The 19,767-nt window shown below is 50.2% G+C and overlaps 11 protein-coding genes and 1 pseudogene across 12 annotated transcripts; 4 read left to right on the forward strand and 8 right to left on the reverse strand.

Annotated features, from left to right (window-relative positions):
• Positions 1-280: 280 nt before the first annotated feature.
• OGAPHI_000319 (uncharacterized protein) lies at positions 281-2,473 on the reverse strand (the record flags this gene model as incomplete). The annotated part of the gene is made up of 1 exon (XM_046204162.1): positions 281-2,473. One exon carries the CDS (start codon positions 2,471-2,473, stop codon positions 281-283), a length of 2,193 nt encoding a protein of 730 aa, XP_046064792.1.
• A 104-nt stretch (positions 2,474-2,577) lies between these two features.
• Positions 2,578-3,745, reverse strand: OGAPHI_000320 (uncharacterized protein; the record flags this gene model as incomplete). The annotated part of the gene is made up of 1 exon (XM_046204173.1): positions 2,578-3,745. A coding segment is annotated over one exon (1,168 nt), but the record flags the coding sequence as incomplete, so codon positions are not given.
• OGAPHI_000321 (uncharacterized protein) lies at positions 3,746-4,557 on the reverse strand (the record flags this gene model as incomplete). The annotated part of the gene is made up of 1 exon (XM_046204184.1): positions 3,746-4,557. A coding segment is annotated over one exon (812 nt), but the record flags the coding sequence as incomplete, so codon positions are not given.
• A 581-nt stretch (positions 4,558-5,138) lies between these two features.
• On the reverse strand, positions 5,139-6,857 carry OGAPHI_000322 (uncharacterized protein; the record flags this gene model as incomplete). Its single annotated transcript, XM_046204195.1, has 1 exon — positions 5,139-6,857. One exon carries the CDS (start codon positions 6,855-6,857, stop codon positions 5,139-5,141), a length of 1,719 nt encoding a protein of 572 aa, XP_046064795.1.
• A 306-nt stretch (positions 6,858-7,163) lies between these two features.
• On the reverse strand, positions 7,164-9,425 carry OGAPHI_000323 (uncharacterized protein; the record flags this gene model as incomplete). The annotated part of the gene is made up of 1 exon (XM_046204206.1): positions 7,164-9,425. The coding sequence occupies one exon, from the start codon at positions 9,423-9,425 to the stop codon at positions 7,164-7,166; it is 2,262 nt and encodes a 753-aa protein (XP_046064796.1).
• On the forward strand, positions 7,534-8,586 carry OGAPHI_000324 (uncharacterized protein; the record flags this gene model as incomplete). Its single annotated transcript, XM_046204217.1, has 2 exons — positions 7,534-7,649; positions 8,052-8,586. 2 exons carry the CDS (start codon positions 7,534-7,536, stop codon positions 8,584-8,586), a joined length of 651 nt encoding a protein of 216 aa, XP_046064797.1.
• OGAPHI_000325 (uncharacterized protein) lies at positions 9,058-10,855 on the forward strand (the record flags this gene model as incomplete). Its single annotated transcript, XM_046204228.1, has 3 exons — positions 9,058-9,302; positions 9,643-9,766; positions 10,556-10,855. 3 exons carry the CDS (start codon positions 9,058-9,060, stop codon positions 10,853-10,855), a joined length of 669 nt encoding a protein of 222 aa, XP_046064798.1.
• Positions 9,517-11,382, reverse strand: OGAPHI_000326 (uncharacterized protein; the record flags this gene model as incomplete). Its single annotated transcript, XM_046204239.1, has 2 exons — positions 9,517-11,233; positions 11,312-11,382. 2 exons carry the CDS (start codon positions 11,380-11,382, stop codon positions 9,517-9,519), a joined length of 1,788 nt encoding a protein of 595 aa, XP_046064799.1.
• Positions 11,009-12,943, forward strand: OGAPHI_000327 (uncharacterized protein; the record flags this gene model as incomplete). The annotated part of the gene is made up of 1 exon (XM_046204250.1): positions 11,009-12,943. The coding sequence occupies one exon, from the start codon at positions 11,009-11,011 to the stop codon at positions 12,941-12,943; it is 1,935 nt and encodes a 644-aa protein (XP_046064800.1).
• OGAPHI_000328 (uncharacterized protein) lies at positions 11,860-13,140 on the reverse strand (the record flags this gene model as incomplete). Its single annotated transcript, XM_046204262.1, has 3 exons — positions 11,860-12,270; positions 12,755-12,885; positions 12,987-13,140. 3 exons carry the CDS (start codon positions 13,138-13,140, stop codon positions 11,860-11,862), a joined length of 696 nt encoding a protein of 231 aa, XP_046064801.1.
• Positions 13,141-13,289: 149 nt separating this feature from the next.
• Positions 13,290-18,666, reverse strand: OGAPHI_000329 (annotated as a pseudogene). The gene is made up of 3 exons: positions 18,068-18,666; positions 16,032-17,311; positions 13,290-14,944 (listed from the first exon to the last, which is right to left on the reverse strand). Coding segments are annotated over exons 1-3 (3,534 nt in total).
• Positions 17,387-19,765, forward strand: OGAPHI_000330 (uncharacterized protein; the record flags this gene model as incomplete). The annotated part of the gene is made up of 1 exon (XM_046204283.1): positions 17,387-19,765. One exon carries the CDS (start codon positions 17,387-17,389, stop codon positions 19,763-19,765), a length of 2,379 nt encoding a protein of 792 aa, XP_046064802.1.
• Between the last annotated feature and the right edge of the window lie 2 nt (positions 19,766-19,767).

The following is a 19,767-nucleotide window of genomic DNA, read 5'->3' on the forward strand; positions in this document are numbered from 1 at the left end:
AAAAAATAAACAAATAAGTTGCAATAATTCAAGCTTCCCTACACCACCAAACGGAGATCGAAAACTGGAATAGTTTGCTCGCAACCTTTTAAACGCCCAATCTGCCTATAATTATCACAATCGGCTCCAATTCAACTGGCGTTGTCTTGAAACAAGTCGTTTTAAACGGTGAAAAGGTTTTTTTTTGCTGCCCTATTTTATTGGTGCAAAGATGGTCATTCGTCCCGGCACATGGGGCAGTGTTTTTTTCTTGCTTATGTAATCATCTGTGGTATATACGTTAACCGAACGGAGTATCTGTTGTGCGTGGCTCTTCTTTGTGAATCACCGGATCTTTCGACAGCAGTTGGCGCAGTTCTTTGCTGATAGCTAGCTGCGATGACTCCTGCAGCGCATTGGCGCCCGTGTTGGCGTTTCTGCGGTCCACAAGCTCCACCATCTGTCTGAACTTCAAAAATAGCAGTTCTGCGCGGATCAGCAGGTCGTCCAGCTCTAAATGGCCGCTCAGGTCGTTCATGAACTTGAGGATCTGGTCAAACTGGTTCAAAGTGTTGATGATGATTTTGGAGTTCTTCTCCAAAATGGCCAGAGCAAAGAATATCACAAACTGCGACGAGTAGTAGTTGGTCCATAGCACTTCCCAGAGCCGCATGGTGTCGGCGAACGACAGCTCGCGCTTGAACCAGACGAGCAGCATTCGGAAGAAGAAGAACAGACTGTTGGAGTCGCATTTTTCCAAGTGGACGTAAAGATCCGGAATCATGAACTGCACCAGCTCGTTCAGCGTGAGCATCTGTAGCTTCATTCCACTTAGGTCTTTCACAAAGTTTCGTTCCATGGGCTCCATGAAGTTCACAAATGCCCAAAATGTTAGAGATTGGTCTCTGATCGTGTAGTAGAGTGGAGAAAGTAGGTCGCTCATCCCTTGCACGTAACCAAGGTTATAGTTGAGCTCGTTGTAAGAGAAAAGAATGTCTCTCAGAATCAGAAGGTGTGGGTTACCAAACGTCTCGTCGTCCTCTTCGTCGCTCTCTGCGGATGTGGGCTTAAAAATATCAAGCTCGCGGTCGGTTCTTCGAATATCCTTGTGGATGCGCACTTTTTGGTCTTTCCAAAACTCGTCGTTTTGCTGACGTTCCATGTCGGTGCGCCAGTTCTGGTTGTACTCCTCGTAGTTGTTCTCCAAGGATTGAGCAAGCTGTTCGCGCTCTTGCGAGCTAGTATCCCATGAGAAAACTCCAAGCAAGAATAGCCATGCTTCCTTTCTGACAGGATCCTCCAAACCTCCGTGGAATACGCGATCCTTCACTTCCTCGACAGTCACTTGTAGACGACCGGTGGAGTCAAACAGATTGTCCCATTCAATCTTGGAGATCGGTTTCATCCGTGTGGCCTTTGACAGCTCGACTGGCGTTAGAGAGCCGAAGTTGTCGCCGAGCTCGCTGGAAATCAACTGGTGATAGTAATTGTTTCCGATGATCAGTTTGCGTGACTTCTCTGCCTCATGCTGCACTGCCAAAGCCCATCTGGCCAGATAAACATTTGCGCTATCGAATTCGTCGCCAATGAGCTTGACCTCGGGTTTCTGGAGCATTTTTTTGATTGGTTCCGGAAGACGGTTGTTTTCAGCCACATGGCCAATCTGTTTCTTCGCAAAAGTGGTGATGGTAGCCAAGCCGGTGAGCACCTTCCATTTAGCCTTGGTGACCAGCTGGTCCACCGACTGAGTGGCATTCTCGAGCGGATCTTTGGAGTCGACCACGTTGGGAATGAAGTTGAGACTGTCTTCTTTGGTCGGATTCACCAAAACCATGTTCTTCTCCAAGGGAGAGTACTCTAAAACGCAGTAATTGCGGAGACAGCTGATGAACCTGTCACCTCCCCAATAAAGGCCGCCGTTGAAGTTGTCTGCAAACGGAGAAAAACTCTCACTTTTAAGCTTTTGTTCTCGAATAGTGCCGGGGCACTCGTCGTCATGGAAGAATAAAGCAGGAACTTTCTCCAAAGTGTCTTTTGGATGCAACACCACCGATCCGTACCACAAGCTGGACGTCTTTGCGCGCACCTGGATGCTGAACAAGTTCGCAATGGTCAGACCGAATGCGTACGAACTTAGTGACGACATTTTGGGCCTAGTGATGAATTTTTTAACTTGAGGCAAGTTGCTACTTGAAAGGCCCTCTTTGGTAGAATTGCTGCCCTGAGTCCCTGATCCGTAGAAGTTGGTATTTTCTCCGTCCAGCCCATACAAGTCAAAATAATCGAGCGTCTCTTTGTCCTCCTTTTCCAAGTCAGATTCGGGTATGTAAGCCACCACCAGATCCAGATTAGGAGAACCCTGGTACGGTTTGATAATGGTCAAATAGCCCACGACGTTGTCTTTTTTGGAGCTGGTGACATGGATATAAACTTTAGACTTGGCAAACAACAGTTGACCCTTTCCAGGGGGGAAAGACCCCGAAATAGCACTCATTGAATGGATATCTAAAAAGATCTTGATTTGCCTTTTTAATTAACAAAAAAGAATAAGGCACAGCCTCAAAGTCAAATAAAAATATGTACCAACTTCTAGATTAATCACAGAAAAATGTATTGCAGATGATGAATAGAAGCATGAACATCAACAAGGGCTGGCTTGCCAACTTTTTGTTCAAACTCAGGGACCCAGAACGCGTCGTTTTGCTCGAAAAGACGAGCAAGATACCCAAAGTCGTCGGTCTCTGTTTCTTGAGACTCGATGAGACTGTTGATGGAGGTTCGCGATCTGGACACCATGCAATGGTACAACTGTAGGTACTCAAAGGTTGTTCTCGGGTTCGATGTGATGGTGAAAACCATTGGAGTGTACTCCAACTCCATCCGTCTCCGGACCTGGTACTTGAGTTGTCTTGCAACCGGCCATTTCCAGCACAAATTATCAAAGTGCTCCAGATTTGAAGTAATGTGGTCCACAGCAAGAGATTTCAGTCGGACATCCTTGTTGTTTGTATGGTCAAGAAATCCTAAACAGGCAATGTAGATGAGATTTGGCAGAATCTCAAAAGCGTAATGGAACTCGTTCAGCTCTATTAATTCTCCAACAATCTTGCTAATTAAAAATGAACTTTTTATGGTGATGGCCCAGGACGGGAAATATTCAACCGAAAGTTGACCCGTTTGGTGCATCCTCTTGATGTTGGCCTTGTGATTGATGATTAGGAACGTTTGAAGAATCAGATTCACCAATAACCCCAGTAAGTTCTTGGACGAAACAGTAGTTGCTCTGTACCGCAAACTCATTGGCATCCGGTTCAACCACTCGAACCATAATCTATCGGTGTCTAAAGCTGTATTAACCGTGACAGGTACTTTCCAGATGTTGTTGTGCACCGAACACATGTCCATCATTAGCAGGATGTAGTCGCACTGTGCTTCGTCGAGACCGTGATTGATCAGATCGTGTCTAGTAACAGGCGGAACGTCCCTGATGGTTGGCATGCTTACCTGGGCCAAATGTAACAAATGGTGTTGAATATAGGCGATCCACCAGATCACCCTGAGCTCTGACGAGCTGGAGGTGCTGAAGTCGTATCTTTCGGCTGTGAAGAGGGCCAATTGGGCCCAGTAAATAGAATCCTTGTCGGAGTAGTATGGTGCGTGACAGCTGAATATGATCAGCGATTGTGTTATAAAGACAGGGTCGGACTCTGTGTCGGAGTCGTACGCGGAGCGAGCTTTTTCGAACAGCTGGTTGGTGAGGATTTGCTGTTGTTTACGTTGTTCAATGTTCATTTTTTCGGCGTCCATATCTCTGGCCCCCGCAAACAAAATTGTTAACAGGAGTAGCAGAGAAGGCGGCGACTTGAGGTCGCTGTTCCTTTCCAGAAACGCTCTTTTGTTGACGATTGGCAGTCTATAGTTGAGTTTAAGGAAGAACCTTTCTATTAGTTGCCAACATATCTCGATTGGCGGGATCTGTTGGGACTTGATTTGAGCAATTGCTCCGAATCTGATATGTTCGTTGATTAGTGCTTTGGTGTCGATCAGCTGGAGATAGTCGTTCAGAAAAAGCTTGTTTGGCTGGCTTCTTTGTAAGACGTACCTTGGGATCTGCTCGCCGAGGACCTTGGCGAGCTTCAAAGTGACGTGATCTGTGGAGGCTGTGTATGGAGGCTCCGACATGGACGGATTTCTGGCGGGCAGATCGTCCATCATTGGCTGGCTGGACAAAGAACGTTTTTTCTTTGTATTGTAGAGCTTTTTGCGTTCAAACACTTGACATGTATTACCACTTGATTTACAGTTAGTACATGGAACAAACGATCCCATGCTGGCAAAGTCTGTCACCTCCGAAAGCTGTTCGTTCTTTGCGGAGATATCACACTTGACTTTGCGCCGATGACACGTTTGACAACTGAACTTGGCTCTTTTACGTTTTGCAGACTCCGCCGAGGCTAGAGATTCTGCCAAAGTGGACGTTGTGATCAAGGCGTTGGGCTGCAATTGCTGGCCCATCGTACCGGAGTACACGATGGGTAATTCTTCTTTTGGATCGTCAAGCCTAGAAGAAGGATTCATGAAGTACCATTTTCTAACAAGTTTGGAAAATCCCCTTTAGTAATATTATATTTAATCCTTCTCCCACTACCCATTACCGATGACTACATAAAAATGGAATGCATGACGAGCGAGATTTTGGAAAAAAAAATCGTTTCGATATGCAATAGTCGGGATTGCACCACCTTTGAGAAATGTATAGCGGTTAAGATGCCGGATTTTCAGATTCAGGGCACAATTGTGATTGTTTGGCGAATTTCATATCTGCCGGAGAAATTATTATCTTTAAGTTTCCAGCGTGTTTGTTGCACCTTCGCCCAAAGACGTTATTGGCGGAATTTTTCATAATTCCTTCCCTCACTAAAATTTCTCCTGCAGCAACTGCAGCTTTCTTGTTACTGTGAATGAAATAGCAAGATTTGAGCGATATCGCTGCTCCACTATAAATCGCCTGGCAATTCCCCTACTTCCAGTGTTTTCCCTTATAGCGTAAAGGTTATCGCGTTCGGCTACGAACCGGAAGGTTCCAGGTTCAAGTCCTGGTGAGGGAGTTTTTTTTTTCCTTGACTCAAATTATTATTAACATTGTATATTAAAACGGTTCACTCTAGCGACCGGGCCAGAAGACCCACAGCTTGCGCATCCAGTCCGTGCAGCGTGCTGTACACCGCCGTCTCGATGCGCTCAAACGCTTCCACAATCTCGTTCTGGCTGAAGCCGGCGTTCACGTTGATCATCAGCGTAGGAACAACAGGTAGCAGCTCATGCAACAAAACCCGTTTTGTGCGCGTGATCAGCACGCCCGACCCGATCAGCTTGTCGATGATCGTCTGCAATAGATAGCTCTCGGTATTGTAATCCCGAGAGAAGTAGCCGTCCTCGTGGCCGTTCTTGAAGGCCTTCTTCACCTCCGAGCCGGGACCACCGTAGCTTCCTGGGAACTGGAGCTGTTCGCGCAAAACAGGGTCGATTCTCAGATGGATCAGCGGAGAATAGTCGGCCGACCGAAGGATCACAAGGTTCTTGAGCTTGGATGACTTGGAAATCAAAGAATGCAGCAGCTTTGTGTTGTCCTGCAATGGTTTCACCCATTTGTTCACCTGGCCCGGTTTCTCTTCCTGTTGCAGCAGAGAAATCACAGCAGACGTAGCAGAGGCACTGTAAGGAGGCAAGGCAGCCGAAAACACGTAGGCGTTGGAAGAAAGAATCTGGTGGTACGCCATATCGTGGCAACCGACACAGAAACCTCCACTGGATCCAAACGCATTGGCCATCGATCCAACTGTCACCTCGATCTCGCTTCTTGGAATGCCGTAAACCTCAGGCAATCCTCTTCCGTTTGGTCCCAAAGTTCCGATCGACAAGCTCTCGTCCAAAAAGAGTCTGAACTTGTACTTGTTCTTGATCTCGACCAGTCTCTTGAGATCAGGCGAGTCGCCAAAATTCTCAGACAGTCCTTCGGTCATAATGAATCTTCTATTTGGAGGCCCTTCACTGAGCTCTTCCTGAAGACTTTCCAGGATCTCCTCCAAATGATCCAGATCGTTGTGGTTGTACCATTCGATGTGACATCTGGAAATTAGCGCAGCTTTCTGCAAAGCAACAGGGACTCCTCCATCAACAACGACAATATCACCTCTTTTTAAGAAACATGGTAGAACAGACGTTGGAGTACAGTAGTCCTGACCGTATAGAATGGTTTCCTCTGCACCTAGCCACTGGGCAAGGTTCTCGCAAAACCGCACGTGTACGTCCTGGGTTCCGTAGAAATTCATTGGACTGCACGCACCAACTCCGCAGTTGCGGATGGTCTGGATGGCCCGGTCGCGAACGGTTTTATTAAGAGCCATGTTGAGGTAGTCTTTGGAAGCCATGTTGAGCAAATTAGGAATGGTGGCACCTGTTTTGGGGTCCCTAATGGAAACGCGGTTTCCTGCAGCACCTTCCACAAAAGGAATGGCGTCCAACTGCCATCTTTCTTCTTTTCTAAGAGGAGGAGCAAATGGTTCCGGCTGCCAGTCGTCGATGAGTTCCTGAACCTCCCTTTCGGACAAATGCACTTTTTCCTTCTCGTCTTGAGAGTATTTGGATGCAAAAAAGTATCGGATGGCAACCAGGGCCAATAGGATCTCCAAAAGAGTCCGCCATGGGTCGTTCTTGTGAGAAGCCCGGATGTAGTTTAAGACAAACAATCCACCAGGAACCTTCTCAACGCCTTGAATAAACTGTTCCCAGAACTTGACAGAGTTCGAAACAAAGGATATCACAAATTCCGGCGCTCCATCCGTATTTTGTATCAATGTGGTGGTGACAACAGACATGGTGTAAAATATGCGATACTACCTATTGCCTGCAAGAAGGTGTTCGCAAAATGATATCTCGGTAATTGATCTTTTTCCCTTGTCAATCGGCTTAAAAATGGCGTCAAACTACCGTCCAAAACACTAAATACCGGTTCCAAGCGTCCAGCCAACTAAAATCTTTGTGATTTCGATTGTTTTTTAGTTTAAGAATCAGTACACAAAAATTGGCCGTTTTCGTGAACCGAAAAACTGCGCCTCGAGATGTGGCTAGACGCTTGTTTTTATTACATGGCTGTGCCCCGCCAAAGCTATTATACACCACAGCTACTCCTCGAGTCCTTCCAAGTCTTCCAGCAGCTCCTTCTCGAAATCGTCGTCGCTGCTGCTGTCCGACTCGTCTGGCTGATCGGTCTTCTGTTTTTTCTCAATTCCAGACGTCTCGGCCTCGTCCTCCTCCCGATCTCTCTTTAGCACACTCTCGTCCCCCTCGTTGCCGTCATCGTCCTCCTCGTCGTAGTCAGAACCCAGAAACTCCTTCATCTCCTCGTCGATCTCGTCCCAGTCCAGGTTCTCGCCCTCCAGCTTGTCGCCGTTCATATTGTGGCTCTTGAGATACGCGTTCACCTCGCTCTCTGATAAAAGTCCATCAACCTCCATGATGAACTTGTCCTCGGGAACTTTCTCCCACAGAGCTATGCAGCTGAACAGCCAGTCCGGATTCACAACCTTCACGTTCGGATCGATCGATTTCGCAAGACGAACTTTGAACGTTCCGGGATTCTTGCAAATGACGTGCGTCACAGACTTGCCGTAGTTTGCAACAAACGACGCACCAAACGACTTTGCCCAAATCACGATGTCGGCCGTCTCCAGCGGCGTTCCTAGCGGCAAAACTCCGCTCAGCAAAAACACAAACCCGTCAAAAACCAGCTGCTTCATTGACGTCATTATATCCTTCACGTCGGGCAGGTTCTTGCTCGACTTTTCAACCTCGAAGAAAAACTCGTTGTGAATACGCACCAGCGCTTGGCCAAGCGTCTCCAGCTCGTTGTCATCGTCGGACAGCAGGTTGTGTTCTTCTTTTGTTGGTGAGTGCTCCTTCACGTCGTCCTCCTCAATGATCTTGTCAAGATTCTCCTGTAGCTTTGCTAACGGTCTGTCTTGCAACTGTTGCTCCAATACGGTGGTTCTTTCTGTTTCCTGTGCAGCTAGCAGCTCAGTGTTATCCTCACCATCACCGAGCTCCATCATGCGATCCACAGGCGAATACCCAGCATCTGGCAGCGGGATGTTGATTTTCTCGTCGGTCTGCTTTGGTTGGTCTTCGCTTTTCACAGATTCAGCTGGACTATCGGGACTGTCTGGACTTGCCGGACTCTCTGAACTTTCAGGGCTCTCTGAACCTTCCTCATCCTCCGTGCTAATGGCATTCTCGTCGTCTGGTGCACCGGCCTCCTTGAGAGCTTTCAAACTGTTGATCTGGTCCTCCAGCTTGTTCACCGACCGTCTGCGCTTGGACGGTCCCAGAAGCGTGCTTTGGCGAGGCAGGAAACTCGAATTGATGTCTCCAATGCCAACAAAGAAGTCGTATGGAATCACCTTGATCAAATTAGGCGACCAATTCCAAACATCTCCTCTATCGTCAATCACAACAACCATCGATGTGTCAACAGGAAACAGCCGCTGCAGAGACTTCTGCGTCAAGGACCCGCTTTCGTCTCGCGAGAGTATTCGGTCGCCAAAGTAAATTCCATCAGGATCTATGATTTTGGCGATATTTTTGGCATAGGAACGCGTGGCCATCGTGTAAATGTGCAATTCGTACAATTTGGCAACTTTGTCCAAAAACTCCTGCAATCCGGGTCTCAACTTCACATAGTACCATCTCAGATGCGGAGGAGGTTTTGGACCAGTATAGTTGGGAGGCACAATGGCTTCTTCTTCCAAAGAGAAAGACTTGACGTCTTTGATGGATTCGTAGTTTGGATTGTTAGGGTCGGACATCCACTCTCCAACAGTTGGGTCCACAGTAGCATGAATCACTGTTTGATCCAAATCCACCACCAACGACAGTTTCTCTTCTTTCAGTAATCGCTGTGTCGAACTCTTCTCAATGTTCTCTGCCTCCCTTGTAGAAACCTTTAAATTTGTGGTTCCATGCGACATCGAAATTGGAGCTCTATCTTTGTCATTGAAACCAGAGTAATCGATCTCTTCAATGTTCTTGCCGCAAAGAGCACAAAGACCGCCGTATTGGATCGAATGGCTGCATGGTTCGATGATCTCAACAATCTTGGAAGAGGCGTCTTTCAACTTATCTCCAACTTTAACATTTATTTCAGACACAGTTCCTTCCAGAGGACACTCAAAAGACCCAACGTACTCCACCTTGATCAATTTGCGCTCGGACTCGTCGTTTTTCGAGTCGTCTTCCTCACTTAACGGCACGGGCTCAAAGTCGAAGTATTTGTAGTAAACAATTGATGTGTGTGGCTTGATCTCCTCGCCCTCGCTAACTCCCACCTTCACCACGGTCAGTGGATACGGCAGGTTGTTGGGAAGATATATAGGTGTAGTCTCAGCCATAATGAATAATAAACGAGTACAACAAGAAGTTTCCCAGTCGCGATTTTAATATTTATTTTATTTAATTAAATTACAACGGTTTTTTTTTGCTCTATTCAAAAAGGTCCATGTCGATATCGTCGTCTCCTGCGTCGGCGGCAGTGACCTCGTCGAAAACGGCCTCGAACTCGTCCAACGAGTCGTCGGCGGGATCCTGAGTCGTTTTTGGTAGTGGCAGTTGCTCTGGCTCTGGTTGGCTTGTAGTTTCCGAAACAGCAACCGGTAGAGCTTTCTCTGTCTCCTCTAGCACCTCGTCAAACTCGAAATCGTCCATGTCAAAGTCGTCCTCGTGCACCTCGCCCGTAAACTCCGGAATCTTGATCTCCTCGTGGTTCGTTTCGACCCGTTTCTTGTCCTCCTCGATCTGTTTGGCGCGTCTCTTCTGCTGGCTACGCAGACCGCTTATCACCTGTTCGTAGGTTTCATCGTACAAGTTTCCGAGGACTTGGTGGAAACCTGAAGGATAGCTGCTCGACTGCGTGTAGAATCCCAATGTGCGCCCCAAAACAGCTTCCTGCGACTCCACACGCTTCTTGTATAGCTTTTCTTTCTCCGAACGACGCTTTTCCAAAGTAGCCAGCCGCTTTTTGGCAAACTCGGCAATGTTGAACTTGCCCTCGCGTGAGTCTGGAACGTCGTCGTACACGGGCTCCTTCTGCTCGCTCTCGGAGCTCACGTCGGTCTCGACTTCCGGCTCGCTGTCGCCTTTCTCCACCGGAACAACATTCTCCTTCAAATCTAAAATATGGTGCAATGCCTTCTCTCCAAGCCGGGCCTCCTGCACCAACTGTTCCCTCATCTTGATAGGGTTGTCGATAATGGCTGTGTATTTAGGAGTAGCGCGATAGGTGTGGTCCGGAGGTAATGGAGGCATCCAGCTGGGGATGTAGCTTTTTTCTCCCACGGTGGGAGGAACCACCTGAGATATCACCGCGGACGTGTCATTGAAAAACACAAATGCCGGGTCTTGTTCGGTGAGAATGTCGTCCTCTGCGGGTCTATCGAGAATCTCGCACAATTTGGCCGCTTTCTTTTCGATCTTCTGGACTTTTGTTTTGTCTATGTTTTTCGCAACCTGGAGGGCGTCATAGACGTCGTTGAAATCAATCACCCCAAGACTCTCCAGCACCTTCAAGTCGCCCTTGGACGGCTGTCGTCTTCGCTGGATCTCCGTCACTTTGTGGAGTTGCGAGTATATTTGGTCGATATGGGTGACTGCAAGCAACGTGAGCTGGTTCAAAGCCGACCTTGTCACATGCTCTATTCCCAAATACGAGAGAAACAGGCCAATGCACGACTCTAAGAGCGTATCCATCGGGTCCAGCTCGATTTTCACTCTTTCTATGGGGATGTCCTTAGCCAAGTCCATTCTGGTCACCGACGGTTTCTGAATCTCCGCCAACAGCGCAGAAACAAGCAGCTTATCATCGGGCTCGCTTGTTTGCGGGCTTTGAGACCGACTTGCCTGCCGACTCTCGGAACTTGCCGTCTGTATTTCTTCGGCCATAAACAAGTAATAATTTAATTTTTTAAACCTTTTTCCCATGTCTGTCAATCTTTTGGTGGACCGATCGGCCAACTCATTGGCTCCGCTCAATGACGTTGGCCTGGAAATCCTGTCGCGGTTGGAAACAGAAGAGTCCAAATCCCCAAACTCGCTTCTTATCCAGGAACTGTTCAGTGAAACATATACATTGCTGAAACCCTTACAAGACAAGAACAGGTCTGCTAGGTCAAACAAACAGATTCTTGCCAAATTGACCAAGATCCTCAGCTACTTCAAAGACGGCGTGATTGAGCCGCAAAATGACAATTTGGTTCATCTGCAATACCTCATTTCTGTCTACGCAACCATGTCCCTAGTGGTGGTGAGCAGCCAGATATTGCTCAACAACACGCTCAAAGTGGCTGAAGACATCGACTACTACGATTCGGTGTCCAACACGGGTTTGAATGTTTGCTTTTATGCGGTCCAGACATTGCCACTGACACTTTCAAAGGCGTTTCATACGTTGTTGGAAGAGACTGTGCAGAAAAACGTCGACTCTGTCAGTACAGCAGGCACGGTCCCCGATTGGGTGCCTGAGAAACTGGCTCCTTTGTACGCCACGTTGCACAAATGGGCCCGATTTGCGTTTGAATCGACGTCAAACAATTTGCAACAGCTGCTGCTCTCGCCAACCACGATTCTGGTGGCCAAACACCGCAGAATCAATGGAAGAGTCGGCCAGTTCGGCAGATTTGTGTCCACCGTGCTGGGACTGCCGCTCACATACGCGAGAATGGAATTGAAGCAGAAACAGGACGTTTTGGAACAGACCAAGCTTGACAACGTGCAGAAACTAGGGTTTTTGCTCAAAGAGACCCCATTCAGTTCTCTGACCCAGGACTCTAATCATATCACAGAGTTCATCCCGAAACTAGCCAACTTATACTCCGTTTCGGCAAAAGACTTGTCCGATACGTCACTGGACGCCTCGTTGAAGTCGCTTGCTCTGCTGTGTGACACTATTCCGTCGTTTAAAACCGAGCTCGAGGCAAAACGAGCAGCTAACCAGGAGCCTCGCAACCTAGTCAAGTACTGGCTCCCGATCGTGACTGCTGTTCTGTACGGCCCAAATCTGGTGTACGACTTGGTTTCGAACAGAGAAGCCATCTTACAGTGGTTCAGATTGAATTTGGTGGAAACAACTCTGGGATTCTGGAACAACTGGATCGTCGAGCCGTTCAACAACATCCTCAAGACAATCAGACACGACGACAACTCCCGCATTGCCATTATGTCCCAGAAATCGCTATCGTCTGACTTGGAGTCGCTCGAAAGAATGGTTCTGGACTATTCTCTAGATAACTACTCCTATGTTGCAGACAAACACACGGGGCTTCCTTCCGACTATGCACAAACAATCAAACAAGAGGTCCAACAAGGAAACCTGGAGATCGTCATGAAGGGCTACGAGAACGACTTGAAGGCCCCACTGAAGTCGCTGATTGCCGGAGACATGATCCGCAACCTGTTGATCCAGATCCAGAAAATGAAGGTGGACGGCGCACTGGCCATGTCGGGCATCGACAAAATCATCAGGTCGCAAGAACTGGTTTTCGGTTTTGTTGCTGCGTCGCCAAGCTGTCTCATCGTCTGGTATTTGGTCAAGGTGTTCAATTCTTATCTCAAGACTGGCTATTTCATCAAGTTCACGAAAAATAAGAAAATTGCGCTGCGCAAGTCACTGAACGGCCTCGAACGACTAGTCGACCTCGAACTCACCTCCTCGGGCTCCTCAACGTACCTCAACGAAGGTCTGTTGCTGCTGGAGTTGGTCAACCTTCGCAAACTTGGCTTGCAGGTGCTCCCACCCCATGCCCAACAGGACTGGATTAGAGACCTGGACGATCTTTCGAACCAGGACTACGACTATCACTTCAAACTCATGACCATCACGAGAATATGGAACAATTACCGAACATTCATAGAATAATCATTTAGCGTTATTTATAATATGGAGTCAACAATGTGGTTACCAATTGTAGCACCGGCACCAAAAATGGTGGAATCACCTAATCTTTTACCAAACTCCTTGGCCTTCTCGGTCTTGTGGTGTTCCTTTGGTTGTTCTTGTTGTGGCTGCTGTTGAGCGGCTTGTTCTTGCTTCTTTTCTGTTTCTTTGTCGCCCATTTTCGTTCTAGTTGACAACAGGGAGGTGGCTGTCTGGGGTTTATATACTATTCGGATTACCTAAGCAGAGCAATCTTGCTAGGTTGCTTTAAAATTACACGGTTGCAGATTACATCATATGGACAATTACCCGTTGCACATGGCCTGTTTCACATGTAGATAAGGTTACTGCCCGAGGAAAGGGGCGAAGAGTGGCGCGAAATTCTCCCGTTGCTGATATCGCTGAGGTATTGCACGCTGGAGGAGGAGTTTTCGATCTGGTCGTTAGTGTAGACGTGGGTGCGGCTTGTAGTTGGTGCGGCCGACGGCGAGCTGGAGACGAAAGCCAGACTTGGCGGCAGCAGGCCCACTTTATGTGGGGATCCGTTTATAAACGAGCCCGTAGAAACTGCCGATCTGGCGAGCCGCAGCGGGCTGTCCAGGATTCGGCTGATGGACTCTGCTCGCACGCTCAGCGGCACGCTGTCGATATTGCTGAGTTCGGTCAGCGAGTCTAGATCGTCAGAAAGCGAGGACCGGCCCGGGGTTTCAGGACGCGGATCTGGGGTTCTTGGCAAAAACCCAAACAGCTTGAAATGGTTGTTTCTAAGAGATTTGGGGTCCTGCGTGGTGGCCGAGAGGATGTCGCTCGTCACCTCGTACACCTCGGAGCCTATTCGGATCTGGTTCAGGCTCTTTTCGTGGGCGATCGCCTCGAAGCTTGTGATTCCTTGCTCTTGCGCTCGATCTCCTTCAAACGGGCTCTGGCTTCCCTTGACTGGGGTTGAGGGCTGGCTAACGCTGGTTGGACTCGCGGACTGGCTGGGATAGGTCTGTTTGCTCGATAGGGGCGTGCGATTCCTCCCTGACGTTTTTACGGGGCTGGGGCTGCCCGAGCTGCTCGAGGTTTCTGTCAACGACAGGCCTCTTTGGTTTCCGTTCAGCGAGCGTCTGGTGAACACGTCGCCCAGCCGTCTTTGCGTGCTGTTGTTCGAGCCCGAAGTGCTCTTTGTTGACCTGAGCGAGCTTGCTTCCTGCTCGGCGATTCCGTCGTTGATCACGCCGCTCTCGCTGAGCAGCTTGTCGAACTGCGGGCCGCCAAACTCGCTGTCCGAGTCGCCTGACCCGCTTCTGTACATCCCGGTGACTCCCTTGTTGAGGTTGTGTGCATCTTTGGCAATTCCTTTAAACACCACGCCGAACACCCGCGACAAAACTCTGGACAGAATAGCCACCACAATCACAACCAGTCCCACAGACAATGGTGTTTTGTGCTCCTCGACAAAAGGAGCCACCTTCACCTCGTAATAATCAACAAGGTCGTCCAACAACGGCGACCATGCTTTACTGAGATGTGTCACGTGAACGACAGCGTATTGGTAGAAGAGCTTGGACTTGGACTGTAACAGAGCCAGCAGGTGCTCTATGGTCTTCTTGAAGTGGAACCATGCAATTGCCGAGTGAGTCTTTGCGTGGGCGTAGTATGGGGCCGAAAACTTGATCGTGGAGCGGTAGAAGTCTGTAGAAGTGCCAACCACGTAGCTGTAATATGGCGCGCAAACGTCTAAAGCGTGGTGGTAGTACGGAGCGTACGGCCGGACCCAAGGAACAAGTGGCCGGGAAAGAAGGTACGCGAACCGGCTGGCCACCTCGGCATACAGAGCCAGTTTCTCGGCAACAGCGTGTACAACCTGGTGGTACAATGGCACAGCAAATTTGAGGAAAGCTTGGTAATATTCCTTCAGCTGGATAAGATACAATTTGGACTTTTCGTAGTACTCGACGAAAACAGACGGAGCAGGCGGCTGCTTAGAAGCGCCAGATCCTGGAGGTTAGAGCCAGAGAGTGCCAAATACTTACCGAAAACAGACGGAATTTCAGGCAGCGTGATGATGTCCATGTTTTTCATCAGAACCAGAGAAAGCAGCGCAATCACCGCATAATAAACAGGAATGACCGGAATCATAATTCAAGTGCGTAGGGTCGAGGAAGGAACGGTTGCTGTGGAGACTGAATTGGTCTAGATGTCTTGCTGGGACGGTTGTTTATTTTGTTGCTTTAGGAAAACATATATATTTTCGACGCGACGCCAGACGCCGACCGCGGTTCAAATCGTCCCCACCTTTTTTCTTCTCTGGTATGGATTCGAGCATAGTTCTTGCGGCGTCGAACTTATTGTGTTTGGCAGCATCCGTGCTGGTTGTGACGGTGGGCCGGATCCCGCAGCTCGCTTTTTTGCTTCAGTACGGGAAAACATTGCGCCAAGAGCCTCGGCCAAAGAGCCTTGACCTTTACGTTCCCAAACGGTGGTTTCTGCATTTTTATATCCTCTCCGCCATACTGAGCGGCGGGTGTTTGTTGTGGGTGGGGGTTTATTACCCATACAGATTGGTCCATCTGGTGTGCATCCTGAACTTGATCCAGGGCACAAAACGCGCATACGAGTGCTGCTTCGTGTCCAAGTTCTCGCCAACGGCCAAGGTCCACATCACCCACTATATTGCCGGAATTCTTGTATATTTCTGGGTGGACGTTTTGCCGGTGCTCAATTTTCTGCAACCAAACACCAAACTGTCCCAGATCCCCAATGGAACCTCATATCTCGTCGCAACCATACTGCTGGCATTCTCGTACGACCAGTACTGTAACCACAAACACCTCGCAAGCCTGAAAAAATACACCATGCCGACTAAGGGTCTGTTCGAATACATCACCTGTGCACACTACTTCGACGAGGTGGCCATCTACGTGTGCCACGCCGTGCTCCAGCAAACAACCTCGTCGTACCTTGTTCTTCTCTGGACAATTGTCAGTCTCTCAGCGTCTGCTACCGAGTCATACAAATACTACGGGAAGCCAAACAAGGCTATCATCGTTCCGTTCATATACTAATTAATTCCATTCCTTTATACAAAGACTTGCGTTAGTGCCGCCAAATCCAAAGCTGTTGGTCAGCGCGTACTCCACGTGCTTTTCCTGGGCCTCGTTTCGAACATAGTCGAAAATGTACCGACCAGAGCTCTCAGGGTTGCCCAGCTCGTTGCAATTGAGCGTTGGTGGCAGCAGTTTGTTCTGCACAGCCAGGATCGTGTAGATGGCCTCGACCGACCCCGCTGCACCCAGAAGGTGGCCTGTGGCGCCCTTGGTGGAGGAGACGTGCAAGTTAGGGTTGGTGTGCTCAAACAGCGACACCAGGGCGTTGTTTTCTGCATCGTCTCCAACCACGGTGGAGGTGGCGTGTGCATTCACGTAGTCGATCTGGGAAGTCTCGATGCCGGCGAACTTGATCGCCTGGGCCATGGCCCGCCGTGCACCCACCCCTTGTTCTGTGGGGGAAGTGATGTGGTAGCCATCCCCACTTAGACCGTAGCCTGCTATTTCCGCGTAGATGGGGGCACCTCTGGCCTGGGCGTGCTCCAGCTCCTCCAGAACAACCACTCCACCGCCTTCGCCAAGCACAAACCCGTCCCGACCAGCATCAAACGGTCTGGACGCCTTCTGCGGCTCGTCGTTGTACTTGGTTGAGAGTGAGCGTGCGCGTGCAAATCCACCAAGAGCTAATGGGTGGACCACCCCCTCTGCGGCGCCGGCCACCATCACGTCCGCATAGTCGTCCTTGATGAACCGTGCGGCATCGCCAATCGCGTGCAGTCCAGTTGCGCACGCCGTGGCGGCGGCGTGGTTGGGCCCGAGAAACTGGTGTTTGATGGAAATATGACCTGCTGCCATGTTTGTGAGCAATTTCGGCACAAACAGCGGCTGCACTTTTCTGTAGCCCTTTTCGTGGTGGCCAACCGAGTTATCGTACAGGTCCTCGATAGAGCCAATGCCCGAGCCCACACAAACGCCCGAACGGTGTCTGTCCTCGTCGGAGGTGGGGGTCCATCCCGAGTCGGCAATGGCCTCTTTTGCTGCCACCATGGCATACTGAATAAATGTGGACATACGGCGGACCTCGTGTGGCTCGAAATGTTCCTGTGCCGTGTACGCTGCGTCTTTCAGGGCCCCACGCGGCACATGACCCACCACCTTGGCAGGTATGTCTTCAAAGACTTTTGCGTTCTCGAGCTGGGTGGTGGACACGAGTCCCGACTCAGCAGCCACCAGTCTTGTCCAGTTGGTGCGCACCCCCACCCCGAGCGGGGTGATCAGGCCCAGGCCCGTGACAACGACTCTCCGAGCACTCATCTGTCTGTAAAAAGAGCGCGCACAGCCTGGAAAAAAAATATTTCTGAAAAATTGCAAAAAAATTTGAGTTACACTTATCATGGCTGGATCGCAGCTGAAACAACTCAAGGCGTCGCTCAAGTCGGCAGGACTTGTTGGCCAGACGAACACAAAGCAGAAGGGTAAAAGACATTCGAAGAAGACGCCGAACGAGTCACGGAAGGACGACAAGCAGAAGGTGCTGAGCAGAATCAGAGAAGAGTTCAACCCGTTTGACGTGAAGGTGACGCGGAACAAGCGCGAGGATATGCTGGAGAAGAAGAAGGTTGTTGGAAGGCCGGGAATCTCGAAGCAGGTTGGCGAGGAGAACCGTCGGGCTGCATTCGAGGCCAAGCGAGCACGCAAGAACAAGGCCGGAGGACTGGTGGATCGCCGGTTTGGAGAGAACAACAGCGCGTTGACGGCAGAGGAGAAGATGCTTGAGCGGTTTGTGAAAGAGCGGCAAGCTCAGTCGTCGCGGTCGTCGATGTACAACTTGGAGGACGACGACGATAATGCGCTTACTCATTATGGGCAGTCGTTGATGTTTGACCAGGACGGCAACGAGGACGAAGACGAAGGAGACTTTTTCAGCCAGAAGGAGCAGGCAGAGACCACAGGGCCTATTGAGGAGGAGCCTTTGGGCCGCAAGAAGACCAAACAGGAGGTGATGCAGGAGATTATAGCCAAATCGAAGCACTACAAGAGAGAGCGGCAGAAATTGGCCGAAGAGACACAGTACGCTGTCCAGGAGCTGGATGAGGACTTTGAGAATGTTATGGGCACGCTGAACACGGTTCCACAGCCAAAGGGACGGCCTGCTTCCAAGACAGAGGCCGAGAAGCAGTACGACATGAAAGTGAAGACAATTGCATTGGACAGACGTGCCGCCCCCGCAGACCGTACTAAGACAGAGGAGGAGATCGAGAAGGAGCGCAAGGAGAAACAGGACAAGATGGAGGCCGATAGACTGCGTCGTATGGAGGGCGAGAGCGACGACGAGCACGGCGGAGCAGACGACCTGGACGACGTGTGGGAAGGCGCCAGCGACCTGGAAGAGGACGTGGAGGCGGGATCTGAGGTGGAGGTGTCGTCTGAGGACGAGCACGCCGCAGTGAAGCCGAGCGTGATCCGGATCGGCGACAAGGTGGTCACCGTGACGTCGACGGTGAAAAGCAAGTGTCCGGCAACTCTGGACGAGCTGCTGACGGCTGTGGCGGAGCTGGAAACCAGCGAGGTCTCGCCGTTCATTGTGGGCGTGTTCAAGAAGTACCAGCCTAAGCTTGCGTCGGGGAACAAGGAGAAGATCGGAGTTTTCAGCTGTGTTCTTGTGCAGTACATGTTGCATCTTGGCGACAACTACGACCCTCGCAACGCCCAGCTGCTAGACTTCCTGGCCCGTTTGATTAAGAACATGTGCGAAAAGTACCCCGAAGAGCTGTGCCAGGAATTCAGGGGCCAGTTGCAGGAGATACAGCAGATTTTGCAGAAACGCGACTTTGGCACCTTGCCGCGCCAACGCGACCTGTTGCTGTTCACGCTGATCGGCGCCACGTTCTCGACGTCCGACCTGTACCACCTGGTGGTGACGCCGGCCTCGTTGCTGATCGGAGAAATGCTGGAGGTGCTGCAGATTAACACCAAGCCACACCACCTGTTTGCCGGAATCTACCTCACCGACCTGCTGCTCCAGTACCAGCGGCTATCCAAGCGACTGGTGCCAGAGGCAGTCAATTTCCTCGAGCGCGCGCTGCTGGCCCTGGCTCCTGAGCCGCAGAAGATCGACTCCGCTGCTCTGTGCGTGCTACCAAAACCCACAAAGTTCACCCTGGCAACCGCTTCGCAGCTGCCTGCCGCCGCCGAGCCGCTCGCTCTTGCGGACTGGAAGAAAGCCACTCAAGCTCAGCGCGAGAACCTGCTGCTCAAGGCCGTCCAGACCGTGGACCAGGCCACGGGTCTGCTGAAGGAGAGCGGGGCCTCTGTCGAGCTGCTCAAGCCGTTCGAGACCATCATGAAGCATCTGGTCAAGTACTACGCCTCTTCCACCGTGCCAACGGTGCTGGCCAAGCTACAGAACCTGGTCAAGATCGCCAGAGTTGACAGACAGCCGCTCAAGCTGCAGGCCCACCGCGCAATGGCCATCCCATCGTACCTGCCAAAGTTCGAGGAAAACTTCAACCCTGATAAAAAATCGTACGACCCAGACCAGACACGCCAGGAGATCAGCAAGCTGCGTCACCAGGTCAAGCAGGAACGCAAACAGTCGCTTCGTGAGATCAGAAAGGACTCGCAGTTCGAGGCCAGAGAACAGCTCAAGCTTAAACGCAAAGACTACCAGGAGTACCACTCCAAGATGGCCAGCATCATCAACTCTATCCAGACACAAGAAGGCCAGGCCAAGAACGAATACGAGAGAGAGAAGAAGAGAAGAAAGAACTAAGT

The sequence above is a fragment of the Ogataea philodendri genome, assembly GCF_020536065.1.
Source record: "Ogataea philodendri strain CBS6075 chromosome Unknown scaffold9, whole genome shotgun sequence".
In the NCBI taxonomy this organism is placed as follows: domain Eukaryota; kingdom Fungi; phylum Ascomycota; class Pichiomycetes; order Pichiales; family Pichiaceae; genus Ogataea; species Ogataea philodendri.